At 33.9% G+C, this 19,917-nt stretch overlaps 1 protein-coding gene across 1 annotated transcript; it reads right to left on the bottom strand.

Annotated features, from left to right (window-relative positions):
• Nucleotides 1-1,418: 1,418 nt before the first annotated feature.
• LOC147076238 (uncharacterized) lies at nucleotides 1,419-8,454 on the bottom strand. Its single transcript, XM_085940347.1, has 3 exons — nucleotides 8,289-8,454; nucleotides 2,796-2,942; nucleotides 1,419-1,439 (listed from the first exon to the last, which is right to left on the bottom strand). Exons 1-3 carry the CDS (start codon nucleotides 8,439-8,441, stop codon nucleotides 1,419-1,421), a joined length of 321 nt encoding a protein of 106 aa, XP_085796473.1. The 5' UTR covers nucleotides 8,442-8,454.
• Nucleotides 8,455-19,917: the final 11,463 nt, after the last annotated feature.

Raw genomic sequence — 19,917 nt, 5'->3', positions numbered from 1 at the left:
TATGGAAAAGATAGTGACAGCACAATTTTCCAAAGGTGTTCTTTTTACGACAAGCTTATTAACAATCAATGGGACATTCCTGGGCAAAAACCATTACCAGGTAGAATACAACCAGTGCCTCACGTTTTTATTGGAGATGGAGGTTTCAAATTGGAAACATTTTTGATGAGACCTTTTGGAACGGATATAGCTATTCGTGATGAAAGAGTAAAAAACTATAATCACAGACTTAGTAGTGCAAGACGTATAATAGAGAGTACATTTGGTATTTTGGTTCAAAAATGGAGGGTATTTTTAAGAGCATTTGAATTAGATGTAGACAATGTGGTTGATATCGTCAAGGCTGGTTGTTGCTTGCACAACTACCTTAAAGAAAAAGGAGAACTTGATATAAATGAAGAAGAAGATATTTCATCTCTCAACGCACAGGCCTTGACGTCTTTTCAACAAACAAATAGCAGGAGCAATTTTTCAGCGTATGCAGTTAGGGAAGAGTTTATTTCGTATTTTAATCAGTAAACAGCTCTGTAGGTAAATAATACCGAGATATTGTTCATTCATGTATCCATAACCTACAAACAATAAAAATGATAATAAAAACATATTTTTTCACTTGTCATTCCCTGTGCCCATTTCCTTGGCGATTTTGAGCCATGCTTCGCCTTTCAATTGCCGATTTTTATAATTTACGTCACTTAAATCATATAGGAATCTCCTCTCTCTCACTAGATCAATTAATTTTTCCGACATTGCAACGGGAGCTACGGCGTTCTTTGTAATTCCGGGAATAGAACTCTAGAACGCTACCGTTCTAATTGACCGGCGCGGTCTGACCGCCGGCTGCGTGCCCATACAGTATGAAGTCCATACAGTACAAAGAACGCTGAACTCCGAACGCAGACCGCCTGACCGCTCCCTGTCTGCTCAAGCCTTTTGTGAAGCTTCAATTGAGATAACGATGCAAAAAATTCAAAACAAAAACTGCACGCAAAATTTTCGTTATTAAACGATTTTTTTTCTAACTTTATTACGGCTATTATTAATTTGGGATCTGTAACGTAAAATTGTATATGCTTACGTTTAGCAGTGTGACTGACTTTATTAGTATTCGTTTCATAACACTCCAATTCCTTTTTAATGTCTTGATAGTCAATTTGTATTTCATCGTATGGCTCTTGTACTTTTAGAATCCTCTCTGTCAATCCGAGACTTGCGGAATATGTCATGGCAGTGGTTGCAGGAATCAACTAAAAGAACGTAGAGTATATTGCATTTACAAGAAGACAAACAACATAGATATATCGGAGAATAACAGTAAAAAAAATACACACCTTAAAGAGATGTAATAATTTCGACATACAGGAGGATAGAATTTTGAGAAAGAAATGGTGTTGATAAATTGTATCAGTATATTTATTTCAAGTAAATGTGCAAGGATCCTGAATATATAATTTCAGACGGTTGATTAAATTCCCAATACGAAATATTATTTGCTTCAGATTTCTAAGTGTGCGTAATACCTAAAGATAGCACTTCGACGGAATCTGGCTGCATGAATTCACTTGACTTAGGGGTTCATAATAAAAAACCAGTCTCCCATCTATGTTTACAAATAATCCTAATCATTTTCAAACTTATTCACTGACGACCTACATATTTTTAAGCAAAAGATTAGTACCTACCTCCTTGCAAGTCACACTAACTATATTGTTATTTCATAGAATATAGTGTGGACAATTGATTTACTGTTGTGCATTCTAAATAAGAGCAGCCGGGTTGAGAATTCTTATGTTTGCTTTTGGATTTTGTATCAGCAACCTACACTTTCTTAAAACCAACTTCCTGTAAATTAGTATACGACTTAGTTGTAGAAGGGTTGTGGCAATGACAATGAGTTTTACATAGGTTTTTATACAATTCATATTTTTTGTCAAGGCACACCTTACTATCGGTTTTGGTATAGTATTCCAAAAGAGCGGTGTTCCTTATATACAGGCTGTCTCCATGCCTGTAATCACCAAGTTCGATATTCGGTACATGCGAAGTTGAGAAGAAAGTACAGAATTTTGCGTTGAAAGTCAAGACGTATGAAGGATATGTACCTATCCACACGGTAGTTACACTGTCAAGCATAACCGATAGAAGTGAATTAAATTTACTTGTTTTTAATGAAAATTTTACTGGGACAATATTGCTTTCATACTTTAAAAGGGGAAAGGATCGTGGTAAATAAAAGTTTGATGTAGGCACACATTCCTTTATCCGAACCTAATATCACTATTTCACCTTGTCTGCTAGATGATATCCTAGTTGTGGTGAGTTGTTTGAAATGTGTTATATTTCCATTTTCGGTTATACGCATCTACATTGAAGTCACCAGTAAAATTTGTAAGTAAATAATATAATATACTATAACAGTCTTATTTGTGAATCGTTAGATATACAATACATTCCTGTTTCATAATAATAAATTATTGAATTTGGAAACAAGACATTGACTTATTTTTGCATTTCTCTTTAGAAACTGATCATTAGGAATCAAGTTGACGGAGGGAAGGTAACATAGGTAACGACCGCATCTTTGGAGCATCAGAAAAATAGGAAACTAATAAATTTGCACTCATATTGTGTTCAATAAGCTAATAATATACCAATAAATTGTTTTTTAATTGGTTAATAACAACTGGGCGAATACGTCAGTGTTTTTCGCCACATCTAATCGAATTCACTGCCCGTCTTAGTTTTTTCTGTGTTACCGTTATGATCGTATTTAAAATGAATAGGTTGTTATATACCTGATATCCTGGGATGCATTCGGAATAAGAGGGTTGAGGGTTCTCATGATTGCTTTGCTCTACATCCTCTTGAACAATCACATTCTTTAAGTCAACCTGCTCGAAATCAGTCTCCAATTTCACAGTGGTAAGGTACTTTGAAGAGATCTAAAAAAATACATTGATTTTATAATTAAAAAGGATATTAATACCTTCAGACACGGATAATAAACTTTGTTCCTGTTTAGTGATATCGATAATATGTTGGATGTCTAGAGCAGTGGTCGGCAAACCACGGCGAGCCACATGCTTGAGTGTGGCTCTAACACAAATGAATACGTACGGGCTAGAACAGTCAAAATGTCTTCCAATTTAACCAATTAACGAGCAAGTCAAAGATTTTAAATTGATTTCAGCTTTATCAATAGCAGTTGACGAATCTTGTGACATAAATGATAGCACAGTTTTCACTTTTCGTCAAATTTATTTCATCTACAGGTTATAAAAAATAACTTGTAGGATTATTGCCATTCAAAGGTCAAACACGTGCCCGACAAAAAATATAGTCCAGTTGAACCTTGTATGATAATTAAATAATAAATTTTGATTCCGAATAGTGAGCTGATTTTTTAAGTATCTGTACCCGAGAAGCATACGGATGCAAGTCCAAAACATGAAATGTTCAGGAGAGCCAAAAAACTATTTTATTTTATGTTAAGCTCTTATAACTTTTAGAAATATTTATACAGATTGATAAAAAAAATAAGTTATGAATATCAACTAATTTTGAATAAGAATTGTGTTTTTTTTTTTATTTTTTATATGTAGAAGACATAGAAAAAAAATATTTAAAAATATAGGTATTGACTTCAGTGGACTTGAGTCCTTATGCTTGAAAATGAAATTGAAAATTTGACTGAATTGACTGGCAGTACATGACTCTTAGTAGCAGTTGTTTAACCATTTTACGATTATTTGGTGCGAAGAATTCTTGGGTGCCGATCCAGATACCAAAAAGATGAATACATTTAGAGGTAGAAAATAAAGGTGCTTAAAAATAAAAAAATTTTCGATTACATATTCTACAAAAAAAAAAAAAAAATCTGCTTATCTGCGTCTGCGTTTGCACAAAGTATTTTATATTATAGACAACATTTGATTTTTTCTTCTACCGGAAAAATGTGCCGGGGCACAGCCAGCAACGTCTCGCGGCACACTAGTGTGCCGCGTTACAACGGTTGCGGAGCACTGATCTACAGGATCCATGTGTGTATAATACTGTTATGTTAATGATAAGTTAGAAAGCTTTCATTATAGGTTATTAAGAACTCCGATGCAATTATAAAGTTTTTTTATTAACATTAAGAAATCAAAAAATTCATAAACAAATATTTAACTTTCAATGTCTTCATCACCCGATTGAGGATACTCCGGCATATTATTTTTGTGAGCTAAGTTTTTGTAAAAAAAAGTGCAGTGGTTCTGGGATCCACTGCAACATTTTTTGCAGATCTGCAAACTAAGCGGTGTTATTCACTTCACATATTAATTACACTTGGAGTAGTCAAAACACCTCTCTTTTTTCTTCTTACGGCAAGTTGTTTGAAACAATTTTGCTGAAAAGTGTTTTTGTATAATAATACTCCCGGCATATTAGCGTCACCTCGCAGCTAGACCATTGTGTATAATAGGAAATCCTCACCATTAACATTCTTTTTCCGTACGACAAAATGTGATTGGGAACCAGTATAAAGTGATGCCATATTCAGTTATCAGACCAGATAGTTATTTCTTCCACATCATCTCCCATGGCATCATATATCCATTTAAGGATACAAGACGCCACTTAATTTGCCTCCCTGGCACCAGCTGTCTCATTCCACATACAGCAATATGCCTTTTCATTTGTGCTGTCAAGAATAGTTTTGTTCAAAACCCACAATTTTTTTTAAATAAAATGATTGGGCATTTGTAAAAAACGGACAGGGAAGACATTTCTGCATATCAACCATTACTATGACTTCAGAAGATGTAGTCTTTGCTCGAAACTTTTTCAAATCGTATCGTAATTTTGCTTCGTTTTCTTCCTCGAGCTTTGGTTTGTCCGTCTCGTTTGCATTTTTTAATTTATGACAAATTGGTCACAGACATCACAGGTATCGTTACTTGGTGGATGAAAACTCAAGTTGAATTTTTCATTAAAATTTTTGCAGTAGAGCCATTCTTTTGCATGATTTTCAAGATGCATTTCTGTGTACAGTTGGTTAAATTCAAATCACGCTTACATTCAAATGAGTGCCCAGATATTTTTGGGAAATGATATGATATGACTGACTAAAGATTTGATAATATTATCATCCAGCTTATTTACCGTGCACTGAAGCTTTTTATTTATTGCGAGGGTGACTAATTTGTCACTGAGATTAAGTGTTGAGAAACATTGTCTTGCATACTCTTATCTTATTTTGATTCATCCCTACAACCAAAAAATAACATCTTGTGTATTTTCTGATAATCGGCTTTAAATTATTCCTTGGCCGTAATCGTTCAATGATTTCAATATCTATCAATGACACAATAAGTTGACGACGTAAATCCCAACTTTCCGTTTTCCAAAACCTCTGTGTACATTAATTCTTTATTGGTTTGTTATCAAATTACAGTCTCTCTGACAACGCTGGTTGCATCTACTTTTCAATGCTTTGGCCGGTATCCACTTACTGCTAACAGCAGACTTGTATTGAACTCCTGTAAGGTGTTTGGTTTTTGCCCGCTGTCTTTTCTATTTAGCCTGATTAATCACACGTTTTCTCAAAACTGATTTCTTTTGAGCTGATGATTCTTCCAAAATTAGATTTTCAGTCTCTTCTAAACGAATGGGGGTGGGGATTTCTTCTAAATGAACCGGGGGAATAATAAAGTGTTTATTGTCCGACTTGGTAGAGCTATTGATGGTCTATTCAGGATCTTTGTCAGAGTCAGAGTCGTATATTGGATCAACTAATGTAAGCCTTGCTGAATTTTGATCCGGGGATTTCTTCGACGTTGAAGGCAATTCAATTTCAGTCAGAATATTCTGAACAGTATAAAGATCTAAGTACATATGGCAACATCGTTTTTTTTTCCAAAATTTATAAATGAAAAATGTACTCACCCTGGGACATGCTTTGTACCTATTGCGTTTCCTCTTTGAGAAGAAACAAGAATATAATGATCAATAATGATGCGTAAGTCAAAAGCATAGACAGTTACCATAGAAGCAGACGGATGTACATTGGACTTGAGTCGGAATGCAACTGATTTTACTGATTCATAAGGATGCAAGTCCATGTACACCCTTCTGCTTCTAATGAGTTATGGTTGTTGCATCCGTATACATCATTGAAAATCCTTTATTCTTTAAGATAGGACTTGCATCTCTCTGCCACTGATAAACATGGTCATTAACTATAAGTTGTCATCATTAACTCATTTCTCCAAATTTTGGACTTGCATCCGTATGCTTCTCGGGTACAGCAGTTATATTCTACCCTTATGCGTTTAAATAAGCATACTACATGCACCATTTTAGTTTAATTTTCTGATAAACCATTTTTAAGTTATTTCTTTATCTCTTTTAAGAAAATAGTATCACCACAATGGTGCTGTAGTCTAAATTTGCACGAAAGATCGACAACCATAACGTAAAATGCGGCTTCCTTGAGATTAAATGGCACCTAACGCTAGACTGTCAAGCTATCTTCGTCGTATTATGCATTTTCGGATCGGAAAGCAAGGTTTTGAATGGGCATAATAATTATTAATAATAAACCCCTCCTGGAGCTACGATGTCACGAAGTTACAGCATCACAACTATGAATTGATGCCCGACTGTTTGAGAAAGCAATTGTTTGAAGTTTACTGCAAACTTATAGTCGCTACCTACGTATATAATTCTTGGAACCCGACCGAGGATAACCGCCAAAGAAGAAATTGCCTGGGAAGCGAATAGGTCATCGATTAATTAAAACGACAATTGGATACGTTTAGTGTGCTATTATTTCATAATTAGTACGTCAATTAACGCTGTCAAATTGTATACGCACTAGTGGTTTTAATAATGCTATGCGAGCGCTGAAGAGGAATAGCAACTCGAGCCGAGCGGACCTACCATACTCTCACGCTCGGTCTACCTCGAGTGGTCTCGGCGAAAGTGTGTCCTGCATTAAATCGGGTTATGATTTTTTGTGTGGAAACAGAGAGTCACGAGTAGCCAATGACATTATTAATGGACAGCGCACTCAATACAGTAGCTGGCAAGTAAATTCGCGCATAGCTACATTCGCACATCGATAGGTAGACGTCACGCAATTTCCATTATGCGATATCACGCATCAGGAATTTATAGCAATATCACCTTTATTGTAATGGCGTTAGAACAGTGTTTCTAGTGTCAATGTTCATTTGAGCGAACCCGTTCGAATCGAACCATTCGGCAGACTAACAAAAAGCATTAGGAATTTATAGCAATATCACCTTTATTGTAATGGCGTTAGAACAGATTATGCAATTCGGCAGGCCCGACAAAAAAGTGAGTGTCATTTTTTTTCCAGATGCTTCGTCCATATTATGTCATTGCGAGTAGCCATTTTAAAATATAATGACAACAAGCACAGTACAAACAAAACCACCTACTTGATTAACAATGCCACATGGCAATGGTAATTCATATGTATTTATAGTACCTAATATAATTAAAAATATAACAATATATTGGGTAATAATGTTCTCAAAGGGAACGAAACCGGTCGTTAGACAATCATGTGGACCAATTAAATTACTAGATATTTATACTGTTTAAGCACTAATCGTAATTTTAATTCAAAACGAACGTTCCAAACTTATCTTATCTAAATCAATTAATAGAGCGTACCATCGCTAGCGACTTATTTACAATAATTATAATTGGTAAAAGGTTAAAGACTTTCCTTCCACAGCCGTTAAAAAATTACCCATTCTATTTCCGAAGTGACAACATATTTCTTCCTGAAACGCACTCCTTTGCTGTTTCCTGTTTACTTACCTATATCATTAGTGTCTTTTGTTAATTCAACTCTCGTTGAGAATCAACTCTCATGTGGGTCTATTCTATACTTATCGAACACTAAATTGATAAATAGTATCAAACTTAGGGTAGGTTTGTATCAAAATATTAGCACTTATTGTAACAATTACACGAAGCCGGTTTTTATTGTTGCAATAAGTGCGATATTTTAACAGCAGCAAGATAGGTGCTGTTAAAATATAGCACTTATTGCAACAATAAAAACCGGCTTCGTGTAATTGTTACAATAAGTGCTAATATTTTGATACAAACCTACCCTAAGTTTGATAATATTTTTCACTTTATCACTTTAGCGGTCGAAAAGCATAGAATAGACCCACTGGAATATAACAATATAACTTCTTATGCCACTCTCATCGATTAAGTTTGATATGTTTTAATAATACTTAAATAACTTTTGAAAAACTAACCTCTACAGCGTGGCAGCGATCATCGGCATCCTCCTGTTTGATGCAAGTATTCAAGTCTGGGTTATTTCCATGTAAAGATACATCGAACGATTGTTGCTCATCTGCATCAGGTTCAAAGTCGACTGCTTCACGTTTTACGTCCATTTTACGCATTGAAATCGTAAGTAGTTACCACAGAGAATCGTAACACGTGTACGCAAATCTGTCACACAAGTATTTGGATGCCGTGACAATAGACAATAAACTAATATAATATAGGGACGTCAAAAAACAATCGTTACTTTCTGTCCGATACTTCAATACTTTGATTCTTGTCTCCCGGTACGACACCGGTGTCGATATTTCGCACCCCTAGTTTTAAAGTATGACAAGTCAAAAAACAGCATTCTGAGATAATTGGATTCAAAGATTCAAACCCTCTCAACTAAATCTAAAAATATATGTACCAAACCGATTTTCTTGCTCAATGTGTATCAGGGCTTGTATTTTTGTATGAAATAATTATTATATTGAAAAATCATACAGAAAACATATTTTTAGTAGTATTTTTGAAATGTCATAGTCTAAAATTGGACTATTTTGATAAATTTTGAAATAACCCATCATGCACACAATACAAACTAATATAAAACAACATAAAATCTCTTCATACATATCAAGTAAAATAATAAACAAAATGGTTATTTGAAATTTTTATTTCATAATAAAATAACTGGGACAGATAAATCATCAAATACACACCGATTTTTTAAAATATATAATTGTATAAGATTATGATTATTTATTCAAGATTCTTGACATTATGTAATGAAAATTATTATGTAATTTAGAATTAATCAGAGTAATTTCCATCACTCTCTTCGTGAACCAAGTCATTTTTTGCCACTTGAGTAGGTACTATTAGCGACTTTCAAATTATTGTAAAAAACGTGGTACGTCATCGGTATCAATTTTTTTGCATAGGGTTAAAAGATCTTGCTTTTTCTGCATGGTTATTCCTGGTGGCTCATTATAAGTTTTCAGTATAATTATCATATTCATAGGAACCGGACGACCCGTCATGCGATACATTATATTAATTTCCTTATAGGAAGAATCATTAAAATTGGTTTTAATGAAAAAACTATACGGTGATTCTATTTTCAAATGCATGACTTTGATTGCTTGCCATGTTACCTTCGTACCTACGGTAGTTATAACTTAATTTTGTCCCAGCTCATTGGACAGCAATTTCATGTCAAATATATCATCAGTTGCCATTGCATTAACTCTATAAGGTTCACCATTCTTTTCAGCCATGGTTATAATGGGTATCCATTGAGCTGGTATGAAGACTGGAGCACTTTTAGTTTTCTTTTTTTTTTGAGTGCATCGCTAACCAGTATCCACTGATTTTGGGTGTGACCCGTGATCAAATATTTTTGCGTTACAGACTTTATATTTTCTGTTTCCAATAATAAATACAACGCAACTAAATATTTATTCTTATATTGTCCAGCACAGTTATCGGACCAAAAATGCCCATTCTAATTTAGAATTCCCTTTTCAAGTAATGGTTTATAAATACAACTACCAATTTCATTAGAACCTCTTTTAGCAGTCACTTCGTTCCAGATACAACAAAGCCCTTTTTTGCAGCAATATCAAATATAGTGAAATATGTTGCAAGTTTTTTGGTGCAATAGAAGTTTGAGACTTCACCACAGGGTTATTTTTAAGAACTGCTTGCAAATCGAAGCATGAAACTATCATATCTGGATCAGGGATAGCTCCATTTTTCACGTAATTTTTCTCCTCTCGTGCTTTTTCTTTATTTGGGATATGATTATTGAACGAAGTTAATTGTTTTGTTTTTGTGTATTATTTAAATTTGTATATGCTGTCCTGACCATTGATCTTTTGTTTACTTCTTTCTTTTTTCTTCACGAGAGGTCGATCATTTTGTTGGCACTTTCCTTTGTATAGCATATAATGTTGCTAAATTTAAAAAGCCATCAATAAATTGTCTGGTTGTTAGGCTGCGGTTAGCGTACAGACGCTCATGCGACTCGCGTTGAAGTCTAGACTAATTATCCGCTCCAAATGTTTTGCCTGTCCAACGTAGGAGCGTCTTTTACCAGCGGCTTGAGCCAGTGGCACTTCACCTTTTCAATATAAATATTTATTTAATATATTTAATGAAATTGAGAACCTGAACAGACTTATTTGGATTATAACCAGAAGGTATTGTATGATCTTTTTGTAGAATACCCACTTTGTTTGTAAACTTATATCGCTTAACAAATGCACGTTACAAACATTTGGAAGTCTACGCACGTATTCACCTGCACACATTCTTATAAATTAAATGTAGTCTGGGCAGCCCGTATCATACAAATGTATGAGATTTAACCAAAACAACATTCGTCGAGACCACACGGCGTTACTTTTAGTGAAACAACATCTATAGACACGTCCACGCTCGCATGTTTCTTTGTGGGTTTGCATACGTTTTCTATTCGTGGCGAAATACAAAAAAGTGCACATTTGTTTAAAATATTATCTATGAATTATTGTTTTTATACAAATGTTTGCAAAGAATTGATATGCAACTTTAAAACTGTTTATAAAATGTTTTTTTTTATTTATCTTGATTTGAGACTTGGCATAACTCGGCACTTGATGGCGGTTCCACAACGTTTTTAGTATTTGTGAATTTGTTATCAAGTAAGAATTATTGCACCATCCATTCTGCCCTGAGAGAAGCTGAAGATCGAGAAGGATGAAAAGTCTTGGTCGCTCAAAGGATGACGAAATTAAAATTTGGTCACGATCCTCAGCCATGAGTGCACGATCAAGAAGAAGAATTATTGAGATCATGTCGGCATATTGAAAGATCTCGACTACACACGCCTACGTAAACAAGTGTAATTTTATAAAGTGTTCATTTTATTATACACGCAAAGTTAAATATTAAAAATATGATGTAAATAAACATAAATAATTTACATAGCCCGACAGTCACTAGATCAAAAGTGATATACAAAATAAGGTTAAAGTATATAATTTCCCACACAGAAGCCGGATTTTTTTTATTGTGTATGTAAAAATCCCGTAATTCACAAAAACAGTGAATTTTCAGCATACCAAACCAAACCAAACCATAAAAATGCCGAACTACTAAAAAAACAATAAGAATTGAAAATTTTGAAATGTTTAGTAACGCACAAGCGCATTTTTTGAAACGTGAATTATAATATTGTATGAAATCTGGTATAAGTTAATTAAATATTATTTTATTCAGAATTAAATAATATAATAAAATAATAAAAGGTTTCATAGAACTGACCACATATGGTTTTGAAAAGAAATATGACGCGCCGTGCAATAAAATAAGAAATTTATCGACGTGCCGCGTATTATTATTAGTCTGTATTATTATTATTTTATCCGTAACACAATACATTTGTCGCGAACAATATAAAAAAATAATAATATTTCATTGTTTGTTCCGCATAATTAAAAAAATACACTGGATGAGGTAATATCATAATAATAATGTCTTCAATAACTTAATTATAGTAGGTAAGTATTTGTATTTACTTAAAAATAAACTTTTTCCGAGACCATTCAAAATCACAGTATTTTGGACGTACCTACTATACCTATAGACATTTTTTATATCGTACATAGTGCGCGGACCAAATACGCCAAATTGTTCGGCTGGCAAAGAAACTTGGTTACCTACGAGGAACGGTTATCAGCCATTCGCCGAATTTATTGGAACCTTGCTCTGTTAAATGTTTTACCTTGTTATCAGCTCGCATCCAATCATAAACATTTAAGTTATTAGCAGTTACTTATTTTTCATTCTATTTCGCTCAGAATAGGTCAAATTTATTCAGAGATGCGAACGAACGACATATATTTTTAATTTACCACCAATTTCGTCCGATATTTGAAAACATGTCTCACAATAACTTTGTATTTTGTTGTTTTTCAAGAATATATTGCATTTTTATAATATTAAAAAGTTTTAACACTATTGTCTACACTTGCAAGTTGAAAGTTGTGGTCTGTGATACCAAACATTAGTTATAATATTTTTTCTTATGTTGGATGACGTTCCTATTATGTATGTATGTATGTACCTACCTATGTGAAAAAGTGACGTCGAGACAGCCGTGTTTTCAGTTAGTATACATAATGACTTCAAACTAGAACTACGTATTTTCAGTACCTACCCAGTTAATAATATTAAATAGTATGTCTTTATCAAATCATTCTCGGATGTTATGTCATCTCGAAAGGAGTTCGTTTTTCACGTATGATATCTTAATGAACAGAACAAATATTCACGATTTGAACTGTGAAAGAAAAAGTGTAACATAAATACGTACCTACTTATGTACTTCCATAGTTACCTAGTATTTGAAGATTATTTGAATATCGAGCGTATTTTTTGCACTTCGTTCTTCCGTATTTTTCGATATAACTATACGAATGAAACCATAGTATATGTGCATACCTACTGTTATAACATTCCTTTGTATTTTTAATAATTATTCATTATACATATTGGAAACAATATGCACCACATACAATAAAATATGTTTTATTCAATTAATAATACACCTACACAAAGCGGTTGGACCGGGGATGATGACGATGGGGCGAGGAAAATGGCGCGACCTTGTGCTTTCCTTGCACTACGATGATTGAGCCTGATAGTGTTAAAGTAAGAAATATTTATCACAGTTCAAAAACATAAAAAAATATATTTATTGGGAATTCTGTGCTCCGTGGCCATAACTCAAAAACTCCTGGATGATGTAATGATTGATGAAAATCTTATAGAACACAACTTATAGAACAGCAGCTTATTGGTACCAATTTACTAAAGTTTCGTCTTCTTTTTGTGCTCCGAACATGTGGTCCCCAACCAACCTTCTTCCAAAAAACAATTTTATGTTTTTCATGCTTTGAAATCGTCTTCATAACATAAATAGATTTTTTGTACTAGTCAGTTTCCAGATATGAATTTCAAAAAACGATATTACGATTATTATTTCAATATAAATCAAATCAAGTTTAATGTGTATTTTAAATCTAAAACTACCTTAAATACATTTCATCAGTCTACCTATATCAGTGGCGGGTTTAGAGACTTGAAAGGCCGATTCACTGACTGATGTTGAGGTCCCCCCACAATAAAGAATACTACCAACGTACCTAATAAAAATAACAATATATCTATTTCCCTATCCAATTATTATTGAAGATAACAGTGATGACACATAATATTAGTGGTTTATTTTTTGTATGTACAAGTACATGTGAGTTGGAGGAATTCTGCATCTCTGCATTCAACATCTTCAGGCAATATGTAGGTAATCTTGACTCAATAGGTAGGTAATAAGCTTTTTACCTACTTTGTTGTATTAATTTTATTAAGTATATAAGATATAATTAACTGCATTTGTTGATAATGTTTATTTACCTTTCGTGAGTGTGCATAATACCTGAAGATGCCGTAAGTCAAAAACCGGGTCGCACAAAACGACTCAAACTGAATACATAGTACAAAACTTAAATGGATTAGATTATTTATACCTGTACATATTTAAAAAAAAAACTTAAAGTATAGGTACATGCTAGTGTAATTTATAATACTATGGGTTTAGTAGGTATTTTCCTTCAAATAAAAATGAATAGCAAACTAAGACGCGCGTAAAACACAAAATGTTTTGTGATCCGAATTAAATATAGCAGCGGCTTCCCAACGCTACCGATTGCAGACGTTTTTGGAAGTCGGGCAAACGAAGGGCGAGGGGAACAGTCAATTTTGTTTGACACACCGCTTATAAGCCGCTGGAAACGCTGCAAATTCGACGAGCGGCCAGACTGTCTACCGCTCACTCTCCGCGCTTTCATGGTGGTCCCCATACATTTTTCGGCTCCGCTCGACCTGGCCGCTTGTAGGCTAACCAAGGGCTTAGTCTGGTGTAAGCGTCGGACTATAGCGTCGTGGGTCATAGGTTCAAATCCTGGGTCTGGCAAGTACACATATTGTTTTTCAATTTGTGCATGAGTCAGAGTATGGACCTAATAGGTGGAGCAAGTGGCTGACATCCATATCTCGTAAAAAACAAAAATCTGTTAATACAAACCTCCACACCGTGGAGGCCCATATGATCTTATTAGATCGGACATGGTTGAAAATTTGAGCTCTCAGGAAGTGGGATTCTACCCTAGGAATGCAATTGATGTGATCACTAACATATTGTTTTAATTCGGTATCAATTTTCTTATGATTTTCATGTGTTCTTCTGAGATCCTTTTCTATGATTCCATCACTGTTTGTTTTATTTATTACTATATTTATCAACAAACTACTGTCAAATTGTCAATGTTTTCAGATTAACCAGTCACCAGTGTGACCACAACAGAAGTTTAATTTACTTTGTCCATTCCCGACCTATGATAATTCAAGATGTCATAGTCTTAAACTCGATGAATTTTTGAATCCTAATTTAAGACCATAACAACTCAAAATAGCATAGTTTTTAATATCACACAATACTATTTATGAAAATTATAGACTATTCTTTCTGTCCTGTACTTCCGTAGAATTTATTTAGACTTGTGATAGTCTTTGACCAGATAAATAATGATATTTTCAACCTTTCTGCATTATTAACTCAAAATGTCAATTTTTCGACTTGTAATAGTTTAAAACTAGGGGTGCGATTTATTTGTCAGTACCTATCGAATTATTTGATAACTAATTTTCATAGTTGAAATATTTAATGCAGGCGCTCCATTGGCGAGCCAAAAGTCCGAGGACATAAAATCGTCAGATTTGTCTTTGTTCTGCTATTGACCATAATCTCAAATTTAAAAATACAGATAAAGTCATTTTCTTATATGTAAATAATTACCAAAATAATCAATAACAATGTTGAAAAAAGTCGGAGGTCAATAAAATTTAATTAGTAGTACAAACATTGGACTTTTCGCATGGAGCAGGTAGGTACCCAATCCTGTGGTTATTTAATGAAATTTAAGAAATTATATAAAACTTTAGTCTTCACCCACAATAATAATAAAATTATTGTTATGTCTTGCTACCGCGAACATCAACAGTAAGTTGATCACAGTTACTAATAATTATTATTACCTACTAATAGTTGTTACTGGATATTTTAAACTTATTAAGTACCAGCTTTTATTTGTAACCAATAACTAACATAACCTTAAATGATAATTAAATTTGATGTCTATGCTGCCATTGACATTTATTATTATTAATATTGTCAGCTTAAAAATATATACCTAGTTAGTTATTTAAGAAGACGTACCTACTTATATTATATTTAATTTAATGATGTCCGAAAATAATAATTCCCTTTACACATATAGAATATTTCATACCTACCTACATAACTATTTATTAATTTCTGAAAATTAACGAGCGCTCCGGTTTGTAATTTTTTTTCATTTCGTGTACTGTGACAAATAAAACAATGTAAAGACTAGAGCATTTTATCGTCACAACGTCATTTGTGTCGCTACATTTCAAAAGCAGCCAAGTCCACCTTTAGGTATTTTTGACTTTTTTGTGAATTGCTGAAGAACTAATGCTTTCTAACATTTCTGTATTATCAAAACCATCCAAATCCGCCTGTATAATAAGTAAATGGAAGTCAAAGATGAACAGTTTTTTCAAACTCACCCATATCCACTGAAGTAATTATATCACACTCAGCCATGTCCATTCAGGCCAATCACTGAAGGCGATTACAACAACATGGCTGTCAGTTGTTTACGAACCGTTGAGTGAGTGAGTGTCAATAGTGTCTTTTTCAACATTTTTTAATAGAAATAATTAATAAAAATAAGGTTTCAAATATCAGAAGTGACCCCCGATAAGGCAAGAAAACGAATAATTAAGGCAGACTCGACAAAACGCGCCAAAGATAAGGAGAATCAGTAAGTTTTATTCTGCTTAACCTGCATCCTAAAAAGCATCCGGTGTCAAGCAGGGTCGCATTTGACATTTTAGTCATAGCACTGACTACTGAGAATATAAGTTTGGTTTTACACAATTCTAATTTACGAGACTTATAGAACCCTTTGCAGTTCTTAAAAAAACACATACCGTACCTACTCCTTAATTAATTTACAAATTTTAATAATAATTATTCGTACATGCTTTACTGAATTAAATAGGTAATATACATCCTATTAAGAATATATTTTATAATTATTTTATGATTGCCAAGTTGTAGGTATCAAATAGAATGTAACGATTTGTGTGATTTATGACTATCGCACACATGAGAAATAAACTAATCTCATTTTAATAGTTTCTTAGAATGCGACGCTTTGTGTCTTTTCATCTGCATATATTGTATACAAGAGTAATCACATAGGTCACATTTAATTGGTTTTTCAGCAGAATGAGTCATTTTATTGAATTTTCATTGCACTAGATTATATACAAGAGTAATCACATTGGTCACATTTAAATGGCTTTTCACCAGAATGAATCATTTTATGTATTTTCAAACCACGTGATATACATACAAGTGCCAATCGTGAAAGACATTCGTCACATTTAAAAGGATATTCACCAGAATGTACCATTTTGTGCAACATCGCCGAATCCGATTAATACATGAGTAATTACAATAAATAACATCAATTCTCTTTAAATTTTATGTGAAATTTGATTATTTCACTTTTGTCACATTTAAACAGCTGAGATGCAATACATGAGTCATTACACCGGTCACAATTAAATCGCTTTTCATCAGAAGTAATCATTTTGTGTACTTTCATTCATTGAACTGCGTTCAGAAGAATCGCAATGTACCTAGCCAGCCAGTGTAAGAGCCGTTTTACACGGGATACCTGTGTCCAGCCACCGGTGTGTTAAGATGCCGCATTAAAAAACAATTTTCCACTTACATTTTGACGTGACCCCGGTCATGGTAAAGTCACAAAGGCGTTATATTCTCAATCGGCCCTGCCCCTAGAGCAGGTTGAGAACCCCTGCTTTAGGCTAGCTCAGCGCGGGGTCGGAGAGGGTAGTCAAGTAAGAGTTCTAAACGATACTTGAGAACAAACTACAACAATATTGCGATATAATGATTTAAAACGCCACCCGATAATAGGTTGACGTCCAATATATTATTTATTTAATTTAAATTCGTTCCGCACCCACGTGCGTGAAACGTCAAAAACAGCTGATGGCTGTCACTCGGTTTACTTACCGAATTGTGTTCTCGAAATATAGATCGCAGAATTATTTGAATTAAAAATCTTCGTAGCTATTGTTTTAAATATTTATTGAATTATTCTTTCATAAAATAATTTTTATAATTAATTTTTTTTTATTAAATATCTTAACACTATATTTTATTTACCAAAGAATTAACGACATCTATTATATAAACTTATTTTAATTACTTATTTTTTTTATTGCATATAACTATTTATAATTAAGTTTATATCTTTTTTAATTTATAGGTATGGCTGCGCACTTATTATATTATTGAGGCGCCGACTATAAAGATTGGGAAACTCTGTTCCTTTTATGAATGTACCCTCGAGTATTTAATACTTCGTACTTAGTGACGTTTTCACCTACGTGTGAATAATTTCCCGTCGCGTCGTATACTAGTGACGCAATTAATCGATGACGTGTCACGTGAATTGCGACGGAAAATAATCTCTCGATAGATTTTTCAAAACGCGAATAACTGTTAACTTCCGCGAGAAGCAGCGTGGGTTTAGGTCTTATCCCTAAATGCTTGAGCCGTAGACTGATTTTGTATGGAAAAACACGGGTTTTTATACCCGTCAGGCGGGATTTTCCCGAAAACTGACGTCAGGGATGTGAAGACTCTCTCCCCTATTCTTAGGATTTCATCAAATATCTTAAGAACCGTCAATAATTCCGATCAAGAAATTATACAAGCTCATGGGGGTCTCGATACCTGCTATCGTAACATATATTTTAATAACTTAAAGTATAGGAAAAGGTGAGAAAAGCCCATACATGCCATTTCGGGGCGTGTTTATGCACGAACGGTGGACCAATGAGGTTGTTTTCGCCTCCTTCCACCAGACTAGGTGCAAAACCGTCGGGCCAATTACGGAAAAACGGTTTATTTTTCCGCTTTCCGGGAAAATTACGAGTATCTAACTAAGTTAGAAACAAGCGTCCTCCAGGTATCTAAATGTAGGACAAATTTCATAATCACCGCAAAAGCCCTACTAGTACTTTTAACGTAGATCAGAATATAAATATGTTTTGATTCAAATATTGGAATTATAATAATATTATGAAAAGAAAGATCATGGATTTAAAACGGTGCGTATTATTAATATGTACGAAAATATCGCGTCGCGATCAACCACGCAAACAAACTGTGATTGTTAGAGTGAATTGAAATTTAATCTCACGTCGCCTTTTATAGTCAGTACTTTCCGCGCCGCTTTCCCTCCTTCAGGGAGAAAGTACTACTTTAATCTATACAAATATATTTATAAGGCACAGATGAAATTTCAGATCTCAATGATATTCCAACGACAAGAATGAGTTTACGAGGTCTATTTAGAGATAAAGATTACCTGTTTTAGCGCATTTTTTACAAATTGAAAACGATCTGTAAGGCTTAGCTGACAGATCTAAATTATTTTTTATTTCTAAATTAACAAAATAATAGTGCCTCAAGACTTACATTATTAAATTTACAACTTGCGTATTTTTCTTATCTACTTTCCACATAAGTACGTACTAAATTCGAACGTACTTTATTACGAACAATAATTCTAATTTATCATTTACATTAGGTATGCGCAGCCGGTACTTAAAATATCTGATCAGTAGATTTTTATTACAACATTATCCGATATCATGTTTTAATAAATGAAAGTATTTTCAGAAAATTGATTCCATCACGATGAGTGCCTCGCTCACTCGCATGGACCCATTTATTAAAGAGGCCTCTCTCTCTATCTTATAGCGCTTTGCGTCAGACATTATCGCGCGGAGATTCAAATTTTTACGTTATGCAAAGAATGATTTTATATAATACAAAGAAGATTAGTTAGAAATTAGCTTTAGTTTACAGCATTTAGCTAATGATATCGCATAAGTAATTCACATAATATTGTTTACTTTTAACCTTAAATTCTAGACTTCTCAATACCTACATTTTTCTTATAAGACCATTTGGTCTGCCTGAAAAAAATATCCATAGTTCACTCTGAGTGGCTGTAAGTCACTCAAACCGACCTATGGGACATATCACATGTTTCTTTGAGCTTTGCCTCGAGGTAGGCCCACGTACTTTGACGTGGAATCGACATTCACGATCGGGCAAAAATAGTTGTGACGTCATAAAATCGTCGCGAAAAATGCTAGCTGATGGCACGCATTTTGTGGTCGTGTCAATAGGTATCTATTGACTCGCTTTGTGGCCTTCATGTCATTAGAGCGTGCACTATAATGATTGCACTGGTCACATTTAAATGGCTTTCACCAAAATATGTCATTTTGTGTATTTTTATCGAATTGCATACAAGGGTAATCACATTGGTCAAATTGGAATAGCTTTTCACCATAATGAGTCATTTT

The sequence above is a fragment of the Rhyacophila brunnea genome, unplaced genomic scaffold (genome assembly GCF_057557595.1).
Source record: "Rhyacophila brunnea isolate RB1 unplaced genomic scaffold, BYU_Rbru_1.0 scaffold_13, whole genome shotgun sequence".
NCBI classification, from domain to species: domain Eukaryota; kingdom Metazoa; phylum Arthropoda; class Insecta; order Trichoptera; family Rhyacophilidae; genus Rhyacophila; species Rhyacophila brunnea.
This window is presented reverse-complemented; position numbering and strand designations above follow the sequence as displayed.

Bases quoted from the DNA above. Each gene is read 5' to 3' on its own strand.
- LOC147076238 (XM_085940347.1), bottom strand. From the start codon at position 8,441: ATGCGTAAAATGGACGTAAAACGTGAAGCAGTCGACTTTGAACCTGAT. The intron at 2,943-8,288 runs GTTAGTTTTTCA...GTATTTTTTTAG, and splicing joins ATCGCTGCCACGCTGTAGAG to ATCTCTTCAAAGTACCTTAC. The intron at 1,440-2,795 runs GTATATAACAAC...TTATATATTCAG, and splicing joins AATGCATCCCAGGATATCAG to GATCCTTGCACATTTACTTG.